An 18,281-nucleotide genomic window follows, 5' to 3' on the forward strand; every position below is an offset into this window, starting at 1 on the left:
TCATTTTGCTGTTGTATATGGACGAAATGTTGTTAGCAGGCCCCAACAAAGATCAAATCCCAACAAAGATCAGGTCCAAGTATTGAAGACACAGTTGGCCAGGTAATTTGATATGAAGGACTTAGGACCAGCAAACAAGATTCTAGGGATGCAAGTTCACCGAGATAGAAGTAACACAAAGAATTGGTTTTCCCAGAAAAATTATTTGAAGAAAGTCTTGCAACGCTTCAACAAACAAGATAGTAAGCTAATCTCGAATCTCTTTTTGTTAATTTTAAGTTATCCTTCGAAATGTGTGTTAGTTATCTCTACTCTCTTCATGGAATATATTGATTCAGATTATACATGTAATCCTGATAAGAAAAAATCTACTACTGATTATGTGTTTACACTTACAGAAAGCAATAAGACGTGTTTCAAAATTGCAAACAGTTGTGATGTTATCTACAATGGAAGTAGAATATATGACACTTACTTAATCTTACAAGAAGGTAATATGGATTAAAAGGTTATTGGAAGAGATTAGACACAAATAAGAAAACGTTCCTTTGTTTTGCGACAGTCAAAGTAAGTTGCACATCGCAAGAAATCCAGCCTTTCATTCAAGGACTAAACACAATGGAGATCAATTTCATTTTGTGCGAGAAGCAGTTGAAGAAGAAACTGTGGATATGCAGAAGATCCATACAAAAGAATAACATAGCCGATATTCTGACCAAGCATGTGAAGATTGATAAGTTTGAGTGGTGTAGATTCTAATGTGGACTAGCAGAAACGTAAGCAGCAGTAATGACAAAATTGAAAGGATGCGTGGAGATGTGTTTGCTTCTCAATCAAATCTCCAAGTGAGAGAGATGTAGGAAAATAATAAGTTGGCGGCAGACAACAAATTAATGGTGGTGAGTTCTTTTGAATGGTTGTCACAAATTACACACATTAAAGGTTTGTCAAAACAGTAGAAAAATTTGAAACGAAAATGCACGAGGAATTCCTTCATAATTCAAGTATCTCATTCGAGTTTTTTCCTCATCTTATAGCAACTGATAGCTTAGTTCTATAATATTTGTGATGTGTTTGTTCTCTTGTATCAAAAGAATTTGTATTCTTTTCAAAATATAGTGAGTCATTATGCACTATAAAATATTATACTGAATTTTTTTTTTATCTTTATCGTAGTTTTTATTTTAATAATTTAACAAGTTTTCACGAAAATCTTGATCTTCAATTTTATTATTTATTTTATATTTATATATCCAAATGAAGCAAGGAGATATAGCTGGGGACATTTAAAAAAGTAGGAGTGAGATAGAAAGTATTTAAAAAATAAGGATTCTGACTTTTTTTTTTAAGAAACAAGGAGTTGACTTTTGATTATTATATTAACTGCAATTAAACTTAATTAATTCTTATTTTCTTTCTTCTCGATCGACACACATCTTCTCTCAATTAAAATTTACGAGTCTTTTTTCCCAAATCGAAATATTGAATAGACCCAACAATCAACAATGGTCGACCATTATTTGGTCGACCAATGCTTTGGTCAAATTGCTTGGTCGACCAACAATTGTTGGTTGACCATTGCTTTGGTCAAAGACCAAAGCTTTGGTCGACCGACAAAGATGGTCGACCAACATGTTGGTCTTTGACCAAATCAATGATCGATCATTGGTCGACCAAACAATGGTTGATCATTGTTTGGTATTTGGTCGATCATTATTGGGTCTTAGATAGATCCAAAGTGGATAGATGGTCGATCTAAGTTTGGTCGATTCACGCTTGTGTAGACTAAAACGTGGTCGAAATTTTCTTCTTCAATCAGTCGATCGACCAACGAAAATAAACAATAAATCGAAATAAATGTTAATATTATCAGATTATTATTAGTCATTACGTCGATTTGTGTTGAGAATTATAATCGGAAAGGAAATGAAAATGGGGTCGACGGAAAGGATTTAGGTTGAGTCGACTGATGAGAATGAATTACGTGTCTAAAATAAATGTATATATAATCAAATTTAATGATATATTTACACTTAAAACACAAGGACATTTAAGAAAATTGTGTCATAAGTCCTTTTTTTTAAATACTTCAGAATGCACTCCCTTCCCCCCAAATTTCCCGATATAGCTGCACGTGGGACCAACGTCAACTTCAGTCGCATTTTTTCATCACTGCCATTGACAATGTGTGCTGGATCCTGCTAGTTTTTTCGAGTAAATTGAAGTGTACGTTAAGCTTCAGCTTCAGTATTTTCCGACACTAAGCCAACAGTAAAGGTAGTTTATCTATGGCAATATCGGAGTAGAGATTTAACGTTTTTAAATTATTATCGTTGATCGGAGAATGTTTCTTTTATAATTTCGGCGTGTGTTGAAGGCTTGAGATGACTTGGTGGGAAGGCGTAAGCGAAACTCGTGTGCTAATCGCACCAGGTATTCCAGTACAGACCGAGGCTGCGTATTTGATATTTTATTCTCTCCGATTTTTGTTTTCCTAGTTCTTGCTTGTATGGTTTACTCCTTTTTCATATGGAGGATTTATTGGTAGTGGTTAATCATATCAGTGAAGCCCTTTGCTTTTATGACAGTTGTGAACTAATTTCCCATTCCGCCTCTTTAACGCATTGAACAGTCTGTCATATATTTTACCCTTTGGTTAAATTGTTTGGTTTTCCATTTTAGCTTATGATTGCACTTCGCAGATATTTGTACAAAAGAGAATCACGTGAATGATTTATTGTCACTCCGGCATCCAAAAACTGGTAACTTTCAGACTGTTATCTTTAGTTTTTGTTCATTGATGTGAGTCACTTGGACTCGAGCGAGAAAATTTTGACAACTCTGATATATTAATTTTTGTTGATAGACCTCTCTTAAGAAAAATAAAAATGAATTTGTTAATAGATCAGAATTCTGTTATTGTGCGAAGTTATATGACTGTGACTTTGATAAGATTCATTTATTTGGCAGGGGATGCGACATGCTACCTCTATAGTGATGGAGTTCTTCAAGAACTTCACTGTTTTAAACAATCTTATGGGTCCTGGTTCCTTGGCGATTATGTTTGTGAAGGTAAATGCATAGATCCACTTACATATAGAATGACTGGATGGGCGTTGTACCGAGTAATTAAAAACCTGCCAACCATCTGCCCACATGCTCTTATTACATCATGGTTTGTTTCTGACAGATGGTCGGTTGTGTATTGCAACTCCAGTCGATCCAGTATTCATTCTTTTGCCAATTTTCGAGGAAGCACGGATGAAGGTTTTCAATCATTATTTTTGGTGGTTTTGACTTCTGGATTTTCAAAAGATTTTCTTTGGTTACTCTATCCTTTGTGTAAATGGCTTCTAGTTAGCTCTTTTGCTTGCACCAGTAAATTTTCTCAATTTCAAGCTGAACTAGATTGATGCATGAAAATCAAATGCATTTTGCAATTTAAATTGAAATCAACGATCTTAAAGATCTCTAATGAGGTCAAAAATTTCCTAAGGAATCATTTTTATTCTTCTGAGATTTGGTGACCCTCCATTATGATGGATGCAGAAAGGGGATGATCCAGGGAAATTTAGGCAGCTAGACGAGATAATTTATGTTCCAGGCTTCCCAGGATATCGGTCTCTGTCTTCAATGGCCGATAAGACAATGCAAGTAGTTTGTGATGTCAAAGGTACTTTTTTTTTGCATCGGTAACTGTTGAAATGCTTTATATACAATACAGAGGGACACATTGAATTTTCATTATTCGTTTTTGTTTTTCAACTCGATTAGACACTTGGGTTTTTTTTGGAAGTGAGCTTTTACCTGTTTTTTCACTGTCCATCTTCCTTGACTCATATGAAAACTATTTTAAGATAGAAATCTAACTCTAGCGGTCTAACCTCGAAGATGCATTAAAACATCAATGGAATATTCCTTGCATAAGCCATGCTCAAGTTTTTTGAGTTCGAATGGACTTATTAAGTTGCATAAATCAGACTTTGACTTCAAATTTCCATGTAAGATGCACAGTTCTTTCCTTGTCTGATGTACAGTTCTGACAAAACAAAACTGAATTTGTAGACGAACCTTTGTTGAAGTGTGCAGTAAGCTGGTCTTACTACTGATGAATTAGCTGCAAAAATAATTATATGGCACCTAGGTGCGTCTTTCTTTCACTTTCTATGTTGCCTAGGCTCACGTCGTGCACTTGTCAAGCCTGGTACTTGACATTATTCGTTCCATATAGATTTGGCTAATTATGTTACATTTCAGTTCTTCTATCCTCTCATAGGGTTTCAGACCATGGTATTTTATTCTATCCTACAATTTAAATAACTTGTTGAATGTTGGAAGCTCGCAACTTGAATTGAAGGATATGCATCAAATATACAAGTTTGACCCCACGTGTGATTATGAATTTATGATAGAAAATGCTGATGAAGTTGATCTTGCATCTCAATTTCATGCGCCTATTATTCACCTCAATTTCATGCGCCTAAGATTTCTCTCACATGGCATATATGCCATACAATGTGGGAGAGGGGGGGTTGGACTGGGAGGGAAGTACGTATGGTGGGATGGCATTTTCTACCCTTTGAGAAAATACTGGATGATAATTTGATGTAATCCATCCAATATGTACCAATTTGTCTTTGAAAACTTGATATTATTGAAAAAGGCTTGAAGGATTGTTCCATGTTTTTTACTCTCTTGGACAGAAATTGGGTCTAGCAAGTTTTTTAGGCTCAACGATTCAAAGGTACAGATTTGGTTGTGCTGTAAGGTTAGTCTTGATATCCTTTTAAATTAATTTGTGCTAGTTATTTTACATTCATTTGACTTTATTCTGAAGACTGATAATATAACTGTGAATTGAGTTATAACAGACCAAAAATTGCCTTCCACGGGCATTATAAAAGAAAACAAATAGATATTTTCAACTAAAAATAAGATCCTGATAGTCTGTCAATCTGGAACAAATTTGCGTAAGAAGTTGTTATTCCTTCTCCTCTTCCTGGTCTCCCTGCTCCTTATGGATTTTGCACCTTGGTAAATTGTAGGTACATCAATTGAAGCGGACACTACCGACACTGGATAAGAATTTCGCTGCTCAAGACGAGAAAGATACATGTATGTTTTTAGTGTTAAATTTGAGACTCTTTTCCTTTCAGCTGAATGAATTGACCAAGTTTAAGTAGCTCTGAAACAAGAAAGAACATCCTTAAGGCTGGTGGTAGGCTATGAGGATGTTAGAGCATTTACAGCATGGTTTGTTATGTACAACTTGCATGTTTGCAATTACAGGGAAAGAGAAATACTGAAGGATCTAGGAAGAATTTAAAGGTAGCATGATTAAGGAAACTATGGAAATTCACTTTCAATATGCTCGCAAAGTTGTTCGATAAAATTGATTGGGTGAAGGAATCATATTGATCAATTCAAACTCAAGGATTCTTTTGACCTAGTTCAACTTTTGGATTCAGGTTAATAACTTCACTATGGGAGCCAATGGGGTTAAAATAGAATAAACAATAAAAGGTTTTGTCGGGCCATGTGAAGAAAATAAATGGTCCAAATATAAGGACCAGTGTTTTTGGATGATTGAATTTTATATCCCATAGTGTGGAAATACAACCATGTATTTGATCCAAAACATTATAGGGGAGCGAGCTTCACTGTTTGTTTGTTAAGCTTTTTCTTGTGATCATTCCAAGCTCAACTGTTTTTCATGTTTAAGTATGTAATTTGTGAATGGTTCAAACATGCAGTACATTCACCACCTCGTAAATATGCTATACTAAATTTTCATCTGTCGTTTCATTTACACAAGGACATGAGCATGGGATTTGTCTATCCATTATATCATGCACTTTCAGATGCTACAATGTTGAAAGAAGGCCAGCAATAACTGCAGTCCTGATTAACATCTGTTTATGCCAACAGTATTTGATGCAGTGTCAATATTGATGGAGTACCTGGTGGAAGAGCCTTGGCTGAAACTCCTCTGTGACAAATTACAGTATATCTTTCCAGCATCTTAATCTTAGTTTTTTCTTCCAAAGTTTTATATGCATCATATAAAGACAAACAATGGCAATCCACATATTACTTCAGCGTAAAAACTAAATTCTCAAACATTGGTAAAGGTAGAATACTAACGTATTATCTCAAGCTCATAAAAATACTTTACAATATTTATAGTAGATTAAACTTTGTTTACGTTTTAAAAGGGCTGTATAATGGCTCTGTTGACATTCCACGGAAAGCTAGAGATTTAAAATATTGCGAAATAACTCAACTATTTTGAGAAATCAATGATTTAACATGTCTCAATTATCATAAATTTACTAAGCATAGCAAAAGTCTGTGTACCTTTTATCCTTGGTTGCATAACTGTCCATTGTCAAGAAGAGGAGGGACAGGTGCCATACCATCTTTACTCAATTCAAATTTAGGCACTTAACTGGATCATGCATAAACTTATTGTTCCAATGTAAAGTATGCTTAATTGAGCTATTCAGTTTTCTTGAGTGACAGCTAAGTCTCTCCTTATCTGTATATTCCTTCAAAACTTTCCTGTTTGCACTTGCAGATTAAACTTAAACGACAGAAAAAATGCACCAGCAATTGAAATACCTCCAACTTCATCAGGAAGTGATCTTGCCTCCTTTAATCCGACACAGGTATATCCACTTACAGAATCTGTTTCATATATGTGAGTGGAATGTGTTGTGTATAATAAGAGCAGGCGAAGACCTTGTTTCCTTGCTGGGAACTCAAGAGTTGTTCTGTAGTGGTATATTTTCTTAAACTATAGCAGTATGATACAAGCAAGCAGCTGAACTGTTATGATCACCGGTAGCTCTAAGCTTAGTTCTTGTGTGTTGATATCATCAAGATTAGGAACTACAAGTGTCTTTTCCCATTGCAGGTGAACAATGGCGTCGACAAGAGATCTACCCGAACCACAAGACAGACTAAGAAGACTAAAGTGGAGAAAGATTCACATAATATCAAGGACATGTTTGGTCGGGCTACAAGAAAAGGAAGATGAAATCTTCGAAACAAATGCAATGTGGCATCAAAACTAAATAGTTGAACGATGAACATAATTTCAAAATCCCATTTGATTTCTTCGGAAAAAAGGTGGAAGTGGAACCCTTAATGGTTTTAATGTATGGTTGTATCTTTATTTATTAAGTTCATATAACGTTCATTCATAATTTGAAGAACAATTTTTTTTTTTAACTCGTTTTTTATGTGCTCAGCGCCTTTGCTTCTCACAGGTGGAGGTCTGTGTAGTTTTATGTACTCTTCCAAAGTATGAATCGTAATTTGTAGAGACACGATTTCTCTATAATTGTATATATTCTGGTTGGAATTATAATTTCGATTTTATTATGTTATCTTGATTAATAATTATTTTTATGCTTATATTTTTTAGATATCTATTATTTTAGAAATAAATATATCAGATAATTAATGCATGTCACATCGACAGAAAGAGTATATAATTATTTTAGCTCAACTCAAAATTATATTTTCAAAAAGCCTTATCTATTAAACATTTTACAATATGGTCTTGTACTATAATTTAAAAATCATATTTTTTTTTTCCATTTCAAAACTTTTTTTAAGACGAATTTTTATCTGGGAGACGAGTTAATTCTATCGATATTGACAATAAAAAATAATAATTTTAGCATAACAAGTAATATTTTTTCATGAATGACTCAAATATGAAATTCGTCTCACGAAATCGATCCGTGAGGTCGTCTTACACGAGTTTTTGTGTTTTTCAAAATAATGGAAACAAATTTATTCTATTATGCATTTTTTTAATCTATGCCTAAGTTTCTCTTCAATTGTCATAAAAAAGTTAAATTTATCCTTGGCAATATTGAGAAAAGCTCGACCCTTCTGTGATCCAATTCCACCCTACCAACTCTGGTCAGTTTTCTATATTTTCTCTCGGATTTTTTTGCTGATTTTTTTGTTAAAATTATTTCGTTTTCATTGTTCATGTGAATGTGTGATGAACACTAATTTGATGGAGAGAGGAGGAGAGGAGGAAATTTTAATTGTTGACTGCGAAATTTTGAGCTAAGGGTGTGTTGAAATGCAGAAATTTCTTATCTTTTCAGTCTTGTTGGACTGCTCAATAAAACGTGGAATAGGAAGAGCGGTCGGGTCTGGATGAACCCAAGGCGGAACTAAGCCGTGGGTTTGGGTGGGATAGGGATGATGAAAAGATGATGCAATTGAAAATACTGATAATTTTTTTCGCAGTCAATCTAACCATCGAGGAATTACGAATGTTTCTTTTTACTTGTTTGGAAGTGGAATCTGTTGATTTGTTGATTCTTTGTTTTTTTACCTGCTTTTTAACCTTTATATGTACTCTTTGAGAGATGCATAATCCCAAGACTTGTTAGATTTGTTGATTCGTTAGTGATTTATTAATGAAGTCTTTACACGATTTAGTTTTTGGTTCGACTGTGTAGTGTATTGCTTTTGTCCGAAATTTCAAACCTTTTTCTTATGCTCTCTCGAGAAAGTGAAAGATATTGTTGGAGGATATAGAATGGACGAAGTTGAAGATAGTTTACAGTCGAAAAGGGTAGTCTTNAGCGACATGTCATCTCATCTTATTTCTTTTAAGTTTAGTACATCAAATGATTTGAGAGTCCATCCCGTCTTGAATTTGACGTCACCATTTTGAAGTGAACAATATTTTGATTTGAGTTGTTCATCTGCTGGAGATAGCCAACTAACTCTTAAAGGTGTGATTTTCATGATTTTAGATGTGTTCAATTTTCCAGAGTGAATCTTTCGAAAGATCTAGAAAAGTAGAAGTTGGACATGCCAAATAGAGTCTATTGAATGTCTTTATTTTTGTCAACATCGTTTCATGGCCTGCTATTATTTACGATTTTGGCATAACGGCTCTCATTTCCAGTCTGCTGGAGAAGATGGGTTTGTCTCAGTAGATTATTTTACATTTTCACCAAGCATTGCTGACCATTTGAGATCAGCCTCTCTTGTTATCAGTCATGCAGGTCAGTCATTTGCTGCGTTTGCTTTACAAATTGATGCACCGCATTTTATTGTAGAACTATCTTTCAAAACCGAGTCTTCCTTTGCTTGGACAGGTTCAGGGAGCATATTTGAGACCCTGCGACTGAGAAAACCTCTGATCGTGGTGGTTAACGAGGATCTAATGGACAACCATCAAAGTGAGCTAGCAGAAGAACTTGCAGAAAGGAAGCATTTGCTCTGTGCTCGTCCCCAGACACTTTTTAACACCATTTCGGAAATGGATACCGAAAACCTTGTATCATATGAGCCTGGTGACGCCTCGCCCGTTGCTAGATTTATTAACCAGTTTCTGGGTTTCTCTAGTGAATGATTCAATGAAACGAAGAAGGATACTTCAGAACGTTGAGGTTTTGCATAAGATTAGGTCGTCACCATTCATTTGCCACAGCAACTTCAGTTCAATGCTTATCTTGGGCTTTATTTGTTTATAATTTACGGAAATATTTTCATAGGCAAACATGCCCTGATTAGTTTCAAATTCTTGAATCGGGAAAAACATTATTTTTTCCTTTTCATTTCCCCATTCAAATGTAACTTTTTGCCACTTTGAAGGATGTAATTTTCAGTTTACAATATCAACCTATTCTTAATAGAAAGTTAAGTAACCAACTCCAGCGAATGCCGTCTCGGATCAATTGCATCGTTCTTCCTACGGCCTACCGTACAATTCTTGCGAGAGCCGGAGAAACGTCTATGCCAAAAATATGAGTAGACCAAAACATAATGTCACATTATTGCTATTTTACAAAATTCAAGTTTGACCCGATACGTCCATTTTACCCATTTCTTAGACCCGACCCGACCACATCTAAAAAATCTGAAGATTGACGCAAGCAGATCTTTAAGTTCCAGCTCCTTCCCTCCAAACTGTCAACCGGCAACAATTTCCTTTTGCTGAAGACTGCGGATCGAGAGAGAAACGGACGACGAAACGTCTTCGATCAATGGATTCTCTGCCTTCTGTCGTGCTTCCTCTCCGCCGCCACCAGTACCACCACAGGCGGCGACAATCGGCGCTTCCTTGGACGAGGAGTAGATTTCTTCCTCAATTCAGTGTTTCAAGCGAGTTTTGTAGAAGGCGGGTGGATTTGGGAGTTTGCTGTAAGTCGAGGGGCGGCGGAGAAGATGGAAAGGACGTGGAGAATGATCGGAGAGATGACGAGTTGGAGAGGGCGATGCGGATGGACGGAATGATCCCCGGGAATCCCGACGCGTTTGTGAGGCAGGTGTCTTCACGGGCCTATGACATGCGGAGGCATCTCCAGCAGAGTTTTGATAGCAGTAGCTACGATGGTATGCTCTACCAGGAGCAAGCGTTTTTTCGTTCTCAATTATATTTGCTGGAAACGGACTAAATTTGATTTGATAGGTGCATCTCAAGCATTTGGTCTCTGTTTGTTTATTTTTTAATTTCAAATAACTGCTCTGATTATCTATGGTTTGATCCAATTGATGGTGTGTGAACTGCGTTTTGATACTCCAAATTTTGTTTCAAATTGGTGAATTACACATGTATTTTTCCAGGCGTGAACGTTTAGAAGAGAGATTTAAATTTGAAATGCAATGCCAACTTGTTAAGCAGTTGAAACTTGAAATTAAGTCTACTAGCCTTTGTACTGTCTGAGTAAAAAAAATGAGAAATCCCGACTTTTTTGCATAATCATGAGCGGAGTATAAAATTTGTCAGCACTTGGATCAAGTCTTTGAGTAATTGGATTTTGTTTTTTTCTTATTCTACGTGCAGTCTTGGAAGCAAATCCTTGGAGAGAGACTTCAAAATCTGTTTATGTATTGACTCACCTAGAAAATCAAGTCTGTACCATGAAAACTCGGAGAAATCGCGGGTGATTTATCTTTGCATCCCACTTGAATCTTTATGCATGCTTGTGTTTGGCATTGGTCATGGTGTTTCTTCATTCAGGGATGTTGAAAGAGAGCTTGGACTTCTGTTTTCCAAAGGAGCAAAGTGGAGAAGCCAGTCAAAGCAGTCAGAAACCAGTTCTAAATTTCCTATGCTTGTGGAGGATGTCCGAGAGGGTGTGCTTGTAAGTTCTTACTTACCTGCTCTATTTTTTTTTCTCTTTTCATTTGATATCACAGAATTATTAGTAACAGTATCTGTTCTGAGAGTTATCATTGACCCCTAACTGTTTGGTTGTGGTGGTGCAAGTCTTGTCTTGAGATGTAAATATTTTGAGATTTCAATCTATGCTAAATTAAAAGTTAATTCAGCCTCCAACGTAGTGTCGTATACCTCAGTGTTTCTTTCTGGCCTGAACACCTACTTATTCCTCGTGGGAAGTCCCCTGATGTTTGATGTGGTGTTGCGGATTTACGCAACACATGTCCAATCATCAGTCATCACATACCCAATACACACTGCCCCCCCAATACTCAAAAGTACACAAAACTAGGGGCAACAGAAGAGACTATCGTCTTCCTTTTCAATTGTTTTTTACTTTGACTCTGTTAGTATGGATTGTATCACACTGAGTCTTTCTTTCGTCATCAAAATATGGAAGTTGGTTCCTGGTGTTTTAATTGTAGTCAGTAAGATTCGTGATTTTTTTCCTTCCGCAAATGTCTATCCCATCATTTAATCTTGATAAAATGTTGATATTTTCTTATCAATAGCTTTGGCACGTATTATAAAGCTCAACAAAAAGTAGAAGAATCAATCTTCGCACTTTAAAAAAGAATGTATGACGGTGACTTTGTTATTATTTTAGTCAAATATTTTTGTAATACTTGGTTTTACCCAAAAATTGTTATTTTGAAGGAAACATAGATACATTTTATTAGTACATTCTCTATGTGAAGGGGAGATGTATTATGTCATATTTCCTCACTTTCTATGTCTTGTACTTTACCATGAGTTTGCATATTATTTGGACTTGATAATTTCTCTGAGTTCTGAAAAACTTAAGACGCTCAAGAGAGCTTATCACCTGAATACAAATAGCTTTACTCTGCTGTCATTAACATATAAAAGATACAAAATGTTTTCAAGTATTCATTCAATATCTGACTCAGGTTTTTGAAGATGAAATTGAAGCTGCGAAGTACTGTGATTTACTTAAGGGAGGAGGTCAGAATTGTGAGGGTGTTGCAGAGATAGAAGCCTCATCAGTAAGCTAAACGGTTTCGTATAAACCTGACTCAACTCTCTAATGATTCCTATATTCACTACAATCTCCATGCAGGTCTTTGATCTTTGCCGGAAGAACAAGGCACTCACAGTTCTATTCCGTAGGGGTAGGATGCCTCCTGTACCAGAAAACCTTAAGCTTAACTTGCGCGCTCGGAAGAGATCCCTTGAGGACCAAGAGGATTTGGTGTGAAAACTGGGCGTATAGGAGGGTAAATAACTTACTTAACAAATATTGGGTCTAAGATGGTAAATAATACGAAGTTATAACATTGGAAGACCGTTGATTTGCGTGGTTAGTTTACTGTTTATAGTGGAAATTGCGTGTGAAGGGATATGCAATTTCTTACATATGTATTTGTTTGGACGAGGTCAACTTAGCAAATCTTCTGTTTCATCAACGTCTCATCCTATAGTTCATAATGTAATAACATATTTGTATATAAGAAATTAAATAGAAATTAAGGTCATTAAAGTATGACATGTTATATTTTTACAAAGATTCATATGAGATCTTTTGTGACACATATCACCTATTTGATTTATAAAAAATATTTGTTAAATGTCAAAAGTGTTATTTTAACTTCAAATATGGATTAAGTCAATTTATTTCATAAATATGAATCCGTGACATGATTTCACAAGTTACTTATTTTTATATTTTTAGGTAGATATGAGATTGAGGCAAAAACTTGAGTGAGACGGTCTGGTCGTATTTTGTGAGGCGGATATCTTATCTGGGTCATCTATGAAAAAATATTATTTTTTATGCTAAGAGTATTACTTTTTATTGTGAATATCAGTAGAGTTGACCTGTTTCACAGATAAAGATTCGTGAGATTGTCTCACGAAACACCTATTATGAGATTGAGTATAATTTTAGAATACAGGATCCGATTTTCCATGTTATTATATCAGAGTTGGAATATGAAATATTTGTTAAAATATGTCCATTTGGGCCGTAGGCGTCACACGTTAGTTTTTTTTTTTTAATTGTTATGAAAAATTCAAACCCGATGACTATCACAAGGCTCTCGTGATAGGTGTAAATTTCATTTAGATAAGGTTAAATACGTAACATTTGCATTACATCTTTACAAATCAATTAGAAAACCTTAACGGCAAATATGAAAATTTGACTAATTGTTTGTTTTGAATTTTTATATTTAGGAAAAAAATATTTTGACAAATTAAAAGGTTTAATGAATATTGTCGGATCGTATAGGATTTTATTTGGTAATAATATATAGTATAGTGTGATTATTTTTTTTCGACAAAGAGATTAAGAAAGTGTTTGGCGAAACTTCTAATAAACACTTCTTGACTTTTAGCTGACACTAAGTGCTTTGAATATTTTTAAATTTATTATTATTATTAAGCAATATAATGACATGAGATAATGGAAACTATCTAATTTTGCTACGAAAATTATCGATTTTGACTTTTAGAAACAGTCAACGGTTATGGAAATTCAACCGAAGATCTTTATTAATTTCTAATTATTTTAGAGCATTTTGTCAAATATTACTAATTAAATTATTAATATATATGTTTATTTTCATAAAAATAAAAATGCGATGATCTCAAAATCTAATGATTTTGAAAGAGGGGACGCTAAAGACTAATCCATTAATTTTATCAACACATAATCATCCTTAAATAGAAGAAATGAATATATATATATATATATATATATATATAAACATAGCATTAGAGGATAATCTGAGAAAAGCTAACAACTAATCAGAGAGGAAAAGGTTGATAAGAAGAGTGTAAATACCGATGAGTGGAAGCGAAGGTATCTCGGGCCACTCCGAGGCGCAGCTTCCGCCATCATCCGCGGCGGAGAGGGAGAAGAAGAAAGAGAAGGCACGGGTGAGCCGGACGTCTCTAATTCTGTGGCACGCTCACCAAAATGACGCCGCCGCGGTCAGAAAGTTACTGGAGGAGGATCGATCTCTGGTGCACGCTAGATACTATGATAACCGAACTCCTCTCCATGTGGCGGCAATTCACGGCTGGATCGACGTTGCCAAGTGTCTTCTGGATCACGAAGCTGACGTCAACGCTCAAGATCGATGGAAAAATACCGTGAGTTTTTTAATCACTGTGTTCACATTTACTGTGTACGCGATAATTGTTGAGTTCTGGCTCGAGTATTTTGGTGATGATTTTGATTTTGAGCTTTTATTTTAATATTTAATTCTATTGGCTGATGAAGACTGTTGAGCTTTAGCACTTTAATTGTTTTTTATTTATTCGATGGTTAATTTTGTGCTATTTTTAAGAAATCTTAGCTCTCTGCTCTTTGTTTTTGTGAAACAGCCTTTAGCTGATGCCGAAGGAGCAAAAAGATTTGCCATGATTGAATTGTTGAAGTCTTATGGTGGCCTATCTTATGTAAGTTCAATGCTTGTTGATTTTATCATTCCTTCTGAGTACAGAAGACTTTAAAGTTAGCGGAATGCTATCATATTAACTTCTTTAGTTCTTTATTTGTTCACTGTTTCTCTTTAAGTATTTATTTAGTAGTTTCTGAAAATTTCATCTTTTTTCATTTCCATTGTTTGAGGCACAGGGATTTCACCTTTTTATGTCTACGTCGATTCTCGTTTTGAGCTTCTCCTTGTATTTGTGACTTTTTTTTGAGACTGAAGCGCTGAAATCGTGAGGCAACTTCTGCCCCTGCTTGTAAGTGGCGAGATGCAGGATTTTTCACTAGGTTTACATATAAGACCATAGTTGTCAAAGGCGAGCGGCTCTCGCCTTAAGCGCCACCAGGCGAGGAACCTGCGCCTGGTACCCTAGGCTAAGAAATTCACTAAAGCGAGTCCAGTTACTCGCCTAGACTAGCTTTGGAAGTTTACTTAAGTGCTTGGGTAAATTTTTTTAATTACTTGTTTAAACAAATAGCCCAAACCCAAACCCTAGCAACCCCACACCGGAATCAGAAGAAGAGAGCTTTGAACAGAACAATGAGGTGAGCGCATCTAGATCCAAAACAACTAGAAAAAGACAGATTTCACATCTTTTGGATGAAGAAGAAGAAATTAATGTTGATCAAGAAAATGATGAAGTCCAAGAATAATACAAGTGGGGTATCTGATGATTCGATGGAAGAAGATGAACTTGATTTAGATGATTGAAGAATTTTAATAATGTTACTAAGTATTATGAACTTATTAATTATTTTTTGTTTTGTGTTACATTGTGACTTAATTATTTCATATTTTAATATATGTATTCTAAGGTAAAGATTTTTTTCGAAATTTAAAAATGGCGCTTGCGCCTCAGGCTCCATGGTCTCGTTGCGCCTTGAGCCCTTGACAACTATGACCACTATAATTTTTTATTTTTTTGTGGAAATGTTGTAAAATGGAACTTGACAGTTTGTAACCCTTCAGGGTGGCAATTAGATTCGTGAAATGTGCTTAAATGAGCTGAATTTCAAATTATGTTTTCATCTTCCATTTTTTAAGAGCAAAATTCATTTTATACTTTCTTGGCGTCCTTTCCATATGTATAAATCCTTTGGGCATGTTGCAGGGCCAGAGTGGAAGTCATTTTGAACCAAGGCCTGTGCCGCCTCCTCTTCCTAAGAAGTGTGACTGGGAGATTGACCCGAAAGAGCTGGACTTCTCAGGCGCGATTCTCATTGGGAAGGTCTGTATTTATTTGCACAACAAGTTATTGATCAATCGTCACTTGGTTTCTGCAATGAGCTTATAGAATAACTTGGCTTTCTTTGCTGAAAGGAACTCAAGAAATTTTATATTTTCAGTGCCTTCAATTATAAAATCTTCTTTTTCTCTCTCTTCACAATATTTAAGTTTGAATCTAGTTTTTAGCTTTTACCAAGTGGAACAATTCTAATGAAGCATGGTATTTACTGTGGAAATCCATGTCATACCTAATTGAATATGTGAATCTCTTTATTGGTTTATTTTTGTAAAGACAGTTTATCTTCATAGGATTTCAAATATTTCTAAATTCTGATCCTATTATGGTTATTGTGTATTGTAATAACATGATTGCATATTAACAATGTTATGTTGACCTTAATGGGCTTGTCATGTTTTTTCTGTTGAAAAATCTCCTTCGGTTCTGCAATGTGCCGTTTCCTTTTTCTTATAGATATGGATTTTAGGGGATGCGGGTGGTGGGTTAAAAATCAAGGCTGTAGTGTTGTTCTAGGAATCTTAAACTTTGTTTCTAGTAGCTGTTTGCTTTTTTACAATTTTGTTTACACTTTTTGTGTGATCCATCAGCTGTTGTTTCTTGTTGATCGCCGCTTTAAATGCAAATAATATTTGATTTCTGTCTACAAAATTCATTGTCGCTTATGAGTTATGACAGCTGATATTGATAGGGGTCTTTTGGTGAGATACTAAAAGTTTCTTGGCGCGGAACACCAATAGCTGTCAAACGCATTCTCCCAAGCCTTTCAGATGACAAACTAGTGATGTATGTGTTTCGACTTCATCTCACAATATTCAACTTCCCATTCTTTCTCCCCTTTTAAACGAGGTATCAATTATTTTTTTTTTTTAAAGAAGGAGATATTAGATGCTTTAATTTGAATATTATCCCCTTTTTCATGCCTGTTTGATGTTTGTGGAACTCAGTGATAGTATCTAGTGATATTAATTTACATGCTTAATCTCTTGGATTAATCTATTTTTTTTATGGAGTTCTAATAATTGAAAGGTTCCTCAGTCACCAAATAGTACATGTTATAGCTATTTACTTTCACATTTTCCTCCTGACTTATGGTGAATCACTTTCTCTTGCCCAAAATTCAGTCAGGACTTTAGACACGAGGTCAATTTGCTTGTCAAGCTTCGTCATCCAAATATCGTCCAATTTCTAGGAGCTGTGACTGAGAAGAAGCCCCTAATGTTAATTACAGAGTACTTGAGAGGGGTGAGTGAATGATTTTTTTACCCCTTTAGAAGAAGCATCATTTCACTTCCAAATATTCTCACTGTAGGTTCTCTTATGACATTCTTTTATAGGGTGATCTTCATCAGCATCTGAAGGAGAAAGGGGCGCTGAATCCATCAACAGCAATAAACTTTGCTCTAGACATGTCCAGGTACAATTTGAATTATTCTACAGATTTTATTTCTGTTTAGTGAAATTAGGGCCCGTAAAGAAAAGTTCTTTTCTTGATCCTTTATACCAATGAAAGTCTTGTGCCTGATGCTCATTTTTAAGTGCAAAGGGACTTATATGTCCCAACCACATAAAGTGAGACCGAAGTTGAATTTTTCTTCTCTAGTTATTTATGTTTCTATCGGGGTTTGAGGCGTGTCATACGCTTTGAACCTGAATTAGTCCAAGAAAAGTCCAAATGTGTAGCATTATGATGAAAACGCTAGATAGGTATGCTTACGAAACATTCTTATTTACTTTCTTCATTCATCATCATAAGAATGTGCATTACGGTGTCTGATCACCACCATCTTGTTTGGACAGAGGCATGGCTTATCTCCACAGTGAACCAAATGTTGTAATACACAGAGATCTAAAACCAAGGTTAGTTGGTCTTTCGCTACATAAAATGGTTTTATCAACAAAGACGACATTGGCAATGCATGCAATTAGAGTCTCTCTCTAAGTGTGGTAACTTTCCAGGAACGTTCTACTTGTCAACACGAATGCTGACCATTTAAAAGTAGGAGATTTTGGGTTAAGCAAGCTCATTAGAGTACAACATGCTCATGATGTGTACAAAATGACTGGCGAGACTGGGAGCTGTAAGCAACTTTTATGAGGACAATTTTATACACAGCTGGGGGTTTTAGATGATTTTTGATGACTAGTAATGTTTAATCTGTTTAATTCAATAGACCGTTACATGGCGCCTGAGGTCTTCAAGCACCGGAAATATGATAAGAAAGTCGATGTTTTCTCTTTTGCAATGATACTATACGAGGTAAATTTGATTTCTGCCATGTATATGATTTAGTAAACTTGATTAAATCATAATGTGAAGTGATTGTGATTGTATCTTGTTGCAGATGCTTGAAGGAGAGCCTCCATTGTC

At 35.4% G+C, this 18,281-nt stretch overlaps 4 protein-coding genes across 5 annotated transcripts; all 4 read left to right on the forward strand.

The window, feature by feature from the left end:
* Positions 1-2,134: 2,134 nt before the first annotated feature.
* LOC140969468 (uncharacterized) lies at positions 2,135-7,250 on the forward strand. 2 transcript variants are annotated; one of them, XM_073430826.1, is made up of 11 exons: positions 2,135-2,277; positions 2,378-2,433; positions 2,703-2,762; positions 2,971-3,072; positions 3,191-3,267; positions 3,550-3,673; positions 4,704-4,768; positions 5,046-5,115; positions 5,929-6,004; positions 6,578-6,668; positions 6,917-7,250. In XM_073430826.1, the coding sequence occupies exons 2-11, from the start codon at positions 2,385-2,387 to the stop codon at positions 7,037-7,039; spliced, it is 837 nt and encodes a 278-aa protein (XP_073286927.1). In that variant the 5' UTR covers positions 2,135-2,277; positions 2,378-2,384; the 3' UTR covers positions 7,040-7,250. The 2 variants fall into 2 exon arrangements, with proteins under 2 accessions (XP_073286927.1, XP_073286928.1); XM_073430827.1 differs by having other exon boundaries at positions 2,135-2,276; positions 2,375-2,433.
* A 1,373-nt stretch (positions 7,251-8,623) lies between these two features.
* LOC140969466 (uncharacterized) lies at positions 8,624-9,469 on the forward strand. The gene is made up of 2 exons (XM_073430823.1): positions 8,624-9,044; positions 9,138-9,469. The coding sequence occupies exons 1-2, from the start codon at positions 8,897-8,899 to the stop codon at positions 9,392-9,394; spliced, it is 405 nt and encodes a 134-aa protein (XP_073286924.1). The 5' UTR covers positions 8,624-8,896; the 3' UTR covers positions 9,395-9,469.
* A 380-nt stretch (positions 9,470-9,849) lies between these two features.
* Positions 9,850-12,629, forward strand: LOC140969465 (uncharacterized). Its single transcript, XM_073430822.1, has 5 exons — positions 9,850-10,377; positions 10,829-10,928; positions 11,006-11,129; positions 12,118-12,213; positions 12,288-12,629. The coding sequence occupies exons 1-5, from the start codon at positions 10,029-10,031 to the stop codon at positions 12,423-12,425; spliced, it is 807 nt and encodes a 268-aa protein (XP_073286923.1). The 5' UTR covers positions 9,850-10,028; the 3' UTR covers positions 12,426-12,629.
* A 1,311-nt stretch (positions 12,630-13,940) lies between these two features.
* LOC140969463 (serine/threonine-protein kinase VIK-like) lies at positions 13,941-18,276 on the forward strand (the record flags this gene model as incomplete). Its single annotated transcript, XM_073430821.1, has 10 exons — positions 13,941-14,323; positions 14,558-14,632; positions 15,779-15,895; positions 16,602-16,696; positions 17,035-17,155; positions 17,248-17,327; positions 17,711-17,770; positions 17,870-17,991; positions 18,085-18,170; positions 18,256-18,276. Coding segments are annotated over exons 1-10 (1,086 nt in total), but the record flags the coding sequence as incomplete, so codon positions are not given.
* Between the last annotated feature and the right edge of the window lie 5 nt (positions 18,277-18,281).

The sequence above is a fragment of the Primulina huaijiensis genome, unplaced genomic scaffold (assembly GCF_012295235.1).
Source record: "Primulina huaijiensis isolate GDHJ02 unplaced genomic scaffold, ASM1229523v2 scaffold41823, whole genome shotgun sequence".
Classification (NCBI taxonomy): Eukaryota; Viridiplantae; Streptophyta; class Magnoliopsida; order Lamiales; family Gesneriaceae; genus Primulina; species Primulina huaijiensis.

Bases quoted from the DNA above. Each gene is read 5' to 3' on its own strand.
- LOC140969468 (XM_073430826.1), top strand. From the start codon at position 2,385: ATGACTTGGTGGGAAGGCGTAAGCGAAACTCGTGTGCTAATCGCACCA. The intron at 6,005-6,577 runs GTATATCTTTCC...TTGCACTTGCAG, and splicing joins CTCCTCTGTGACAAATTACA to ATTAAACTTAAACGACAGAA. The intron at 6,669-6,916 runs GTATATCCACTT...TTCCCATTGCAG, and splicing joins CCTCCTTTAATCCGACACAG to GTGAACAATGGCGTCGACAA.
- LOC140969466 (XM_073430823.1), top strand. From the start codon at position 8,897: ATGGCCTGCTATTATTTACGATTTTGGCATAACGGCTCTCATTTCCAG. The intron at 9,045-9,137 runs GTCAGTCATTTG...TTGCTTGGACAG, and splicing joins TCTTGTTATCAGTCATGCAG to GTTCAGGGAGCATATTTGAG.
- LOC140969465 (XM_073430822.1), top strand. From the start codon at position 10,029: ATGGATTCTCTGCCTTCTGTCGTGCTTCCTCTCCGCCGCCACCAGTAC. The intron at 10,929-11,005 runs GTGATTTATCTT...TTCTTCATTCAG, and splicing joins AAAACTCGGAGAAATCGCGG to GGATGTTGAAAGAGAGCTTG. The intron at 12,214-12,287 runs GTAAGCTAAACG...ATCTCCATGCAG, and splicing joins CAGAGATAGAAGCCTCATCA to GTCTTTGATCTTTGCCGGAA.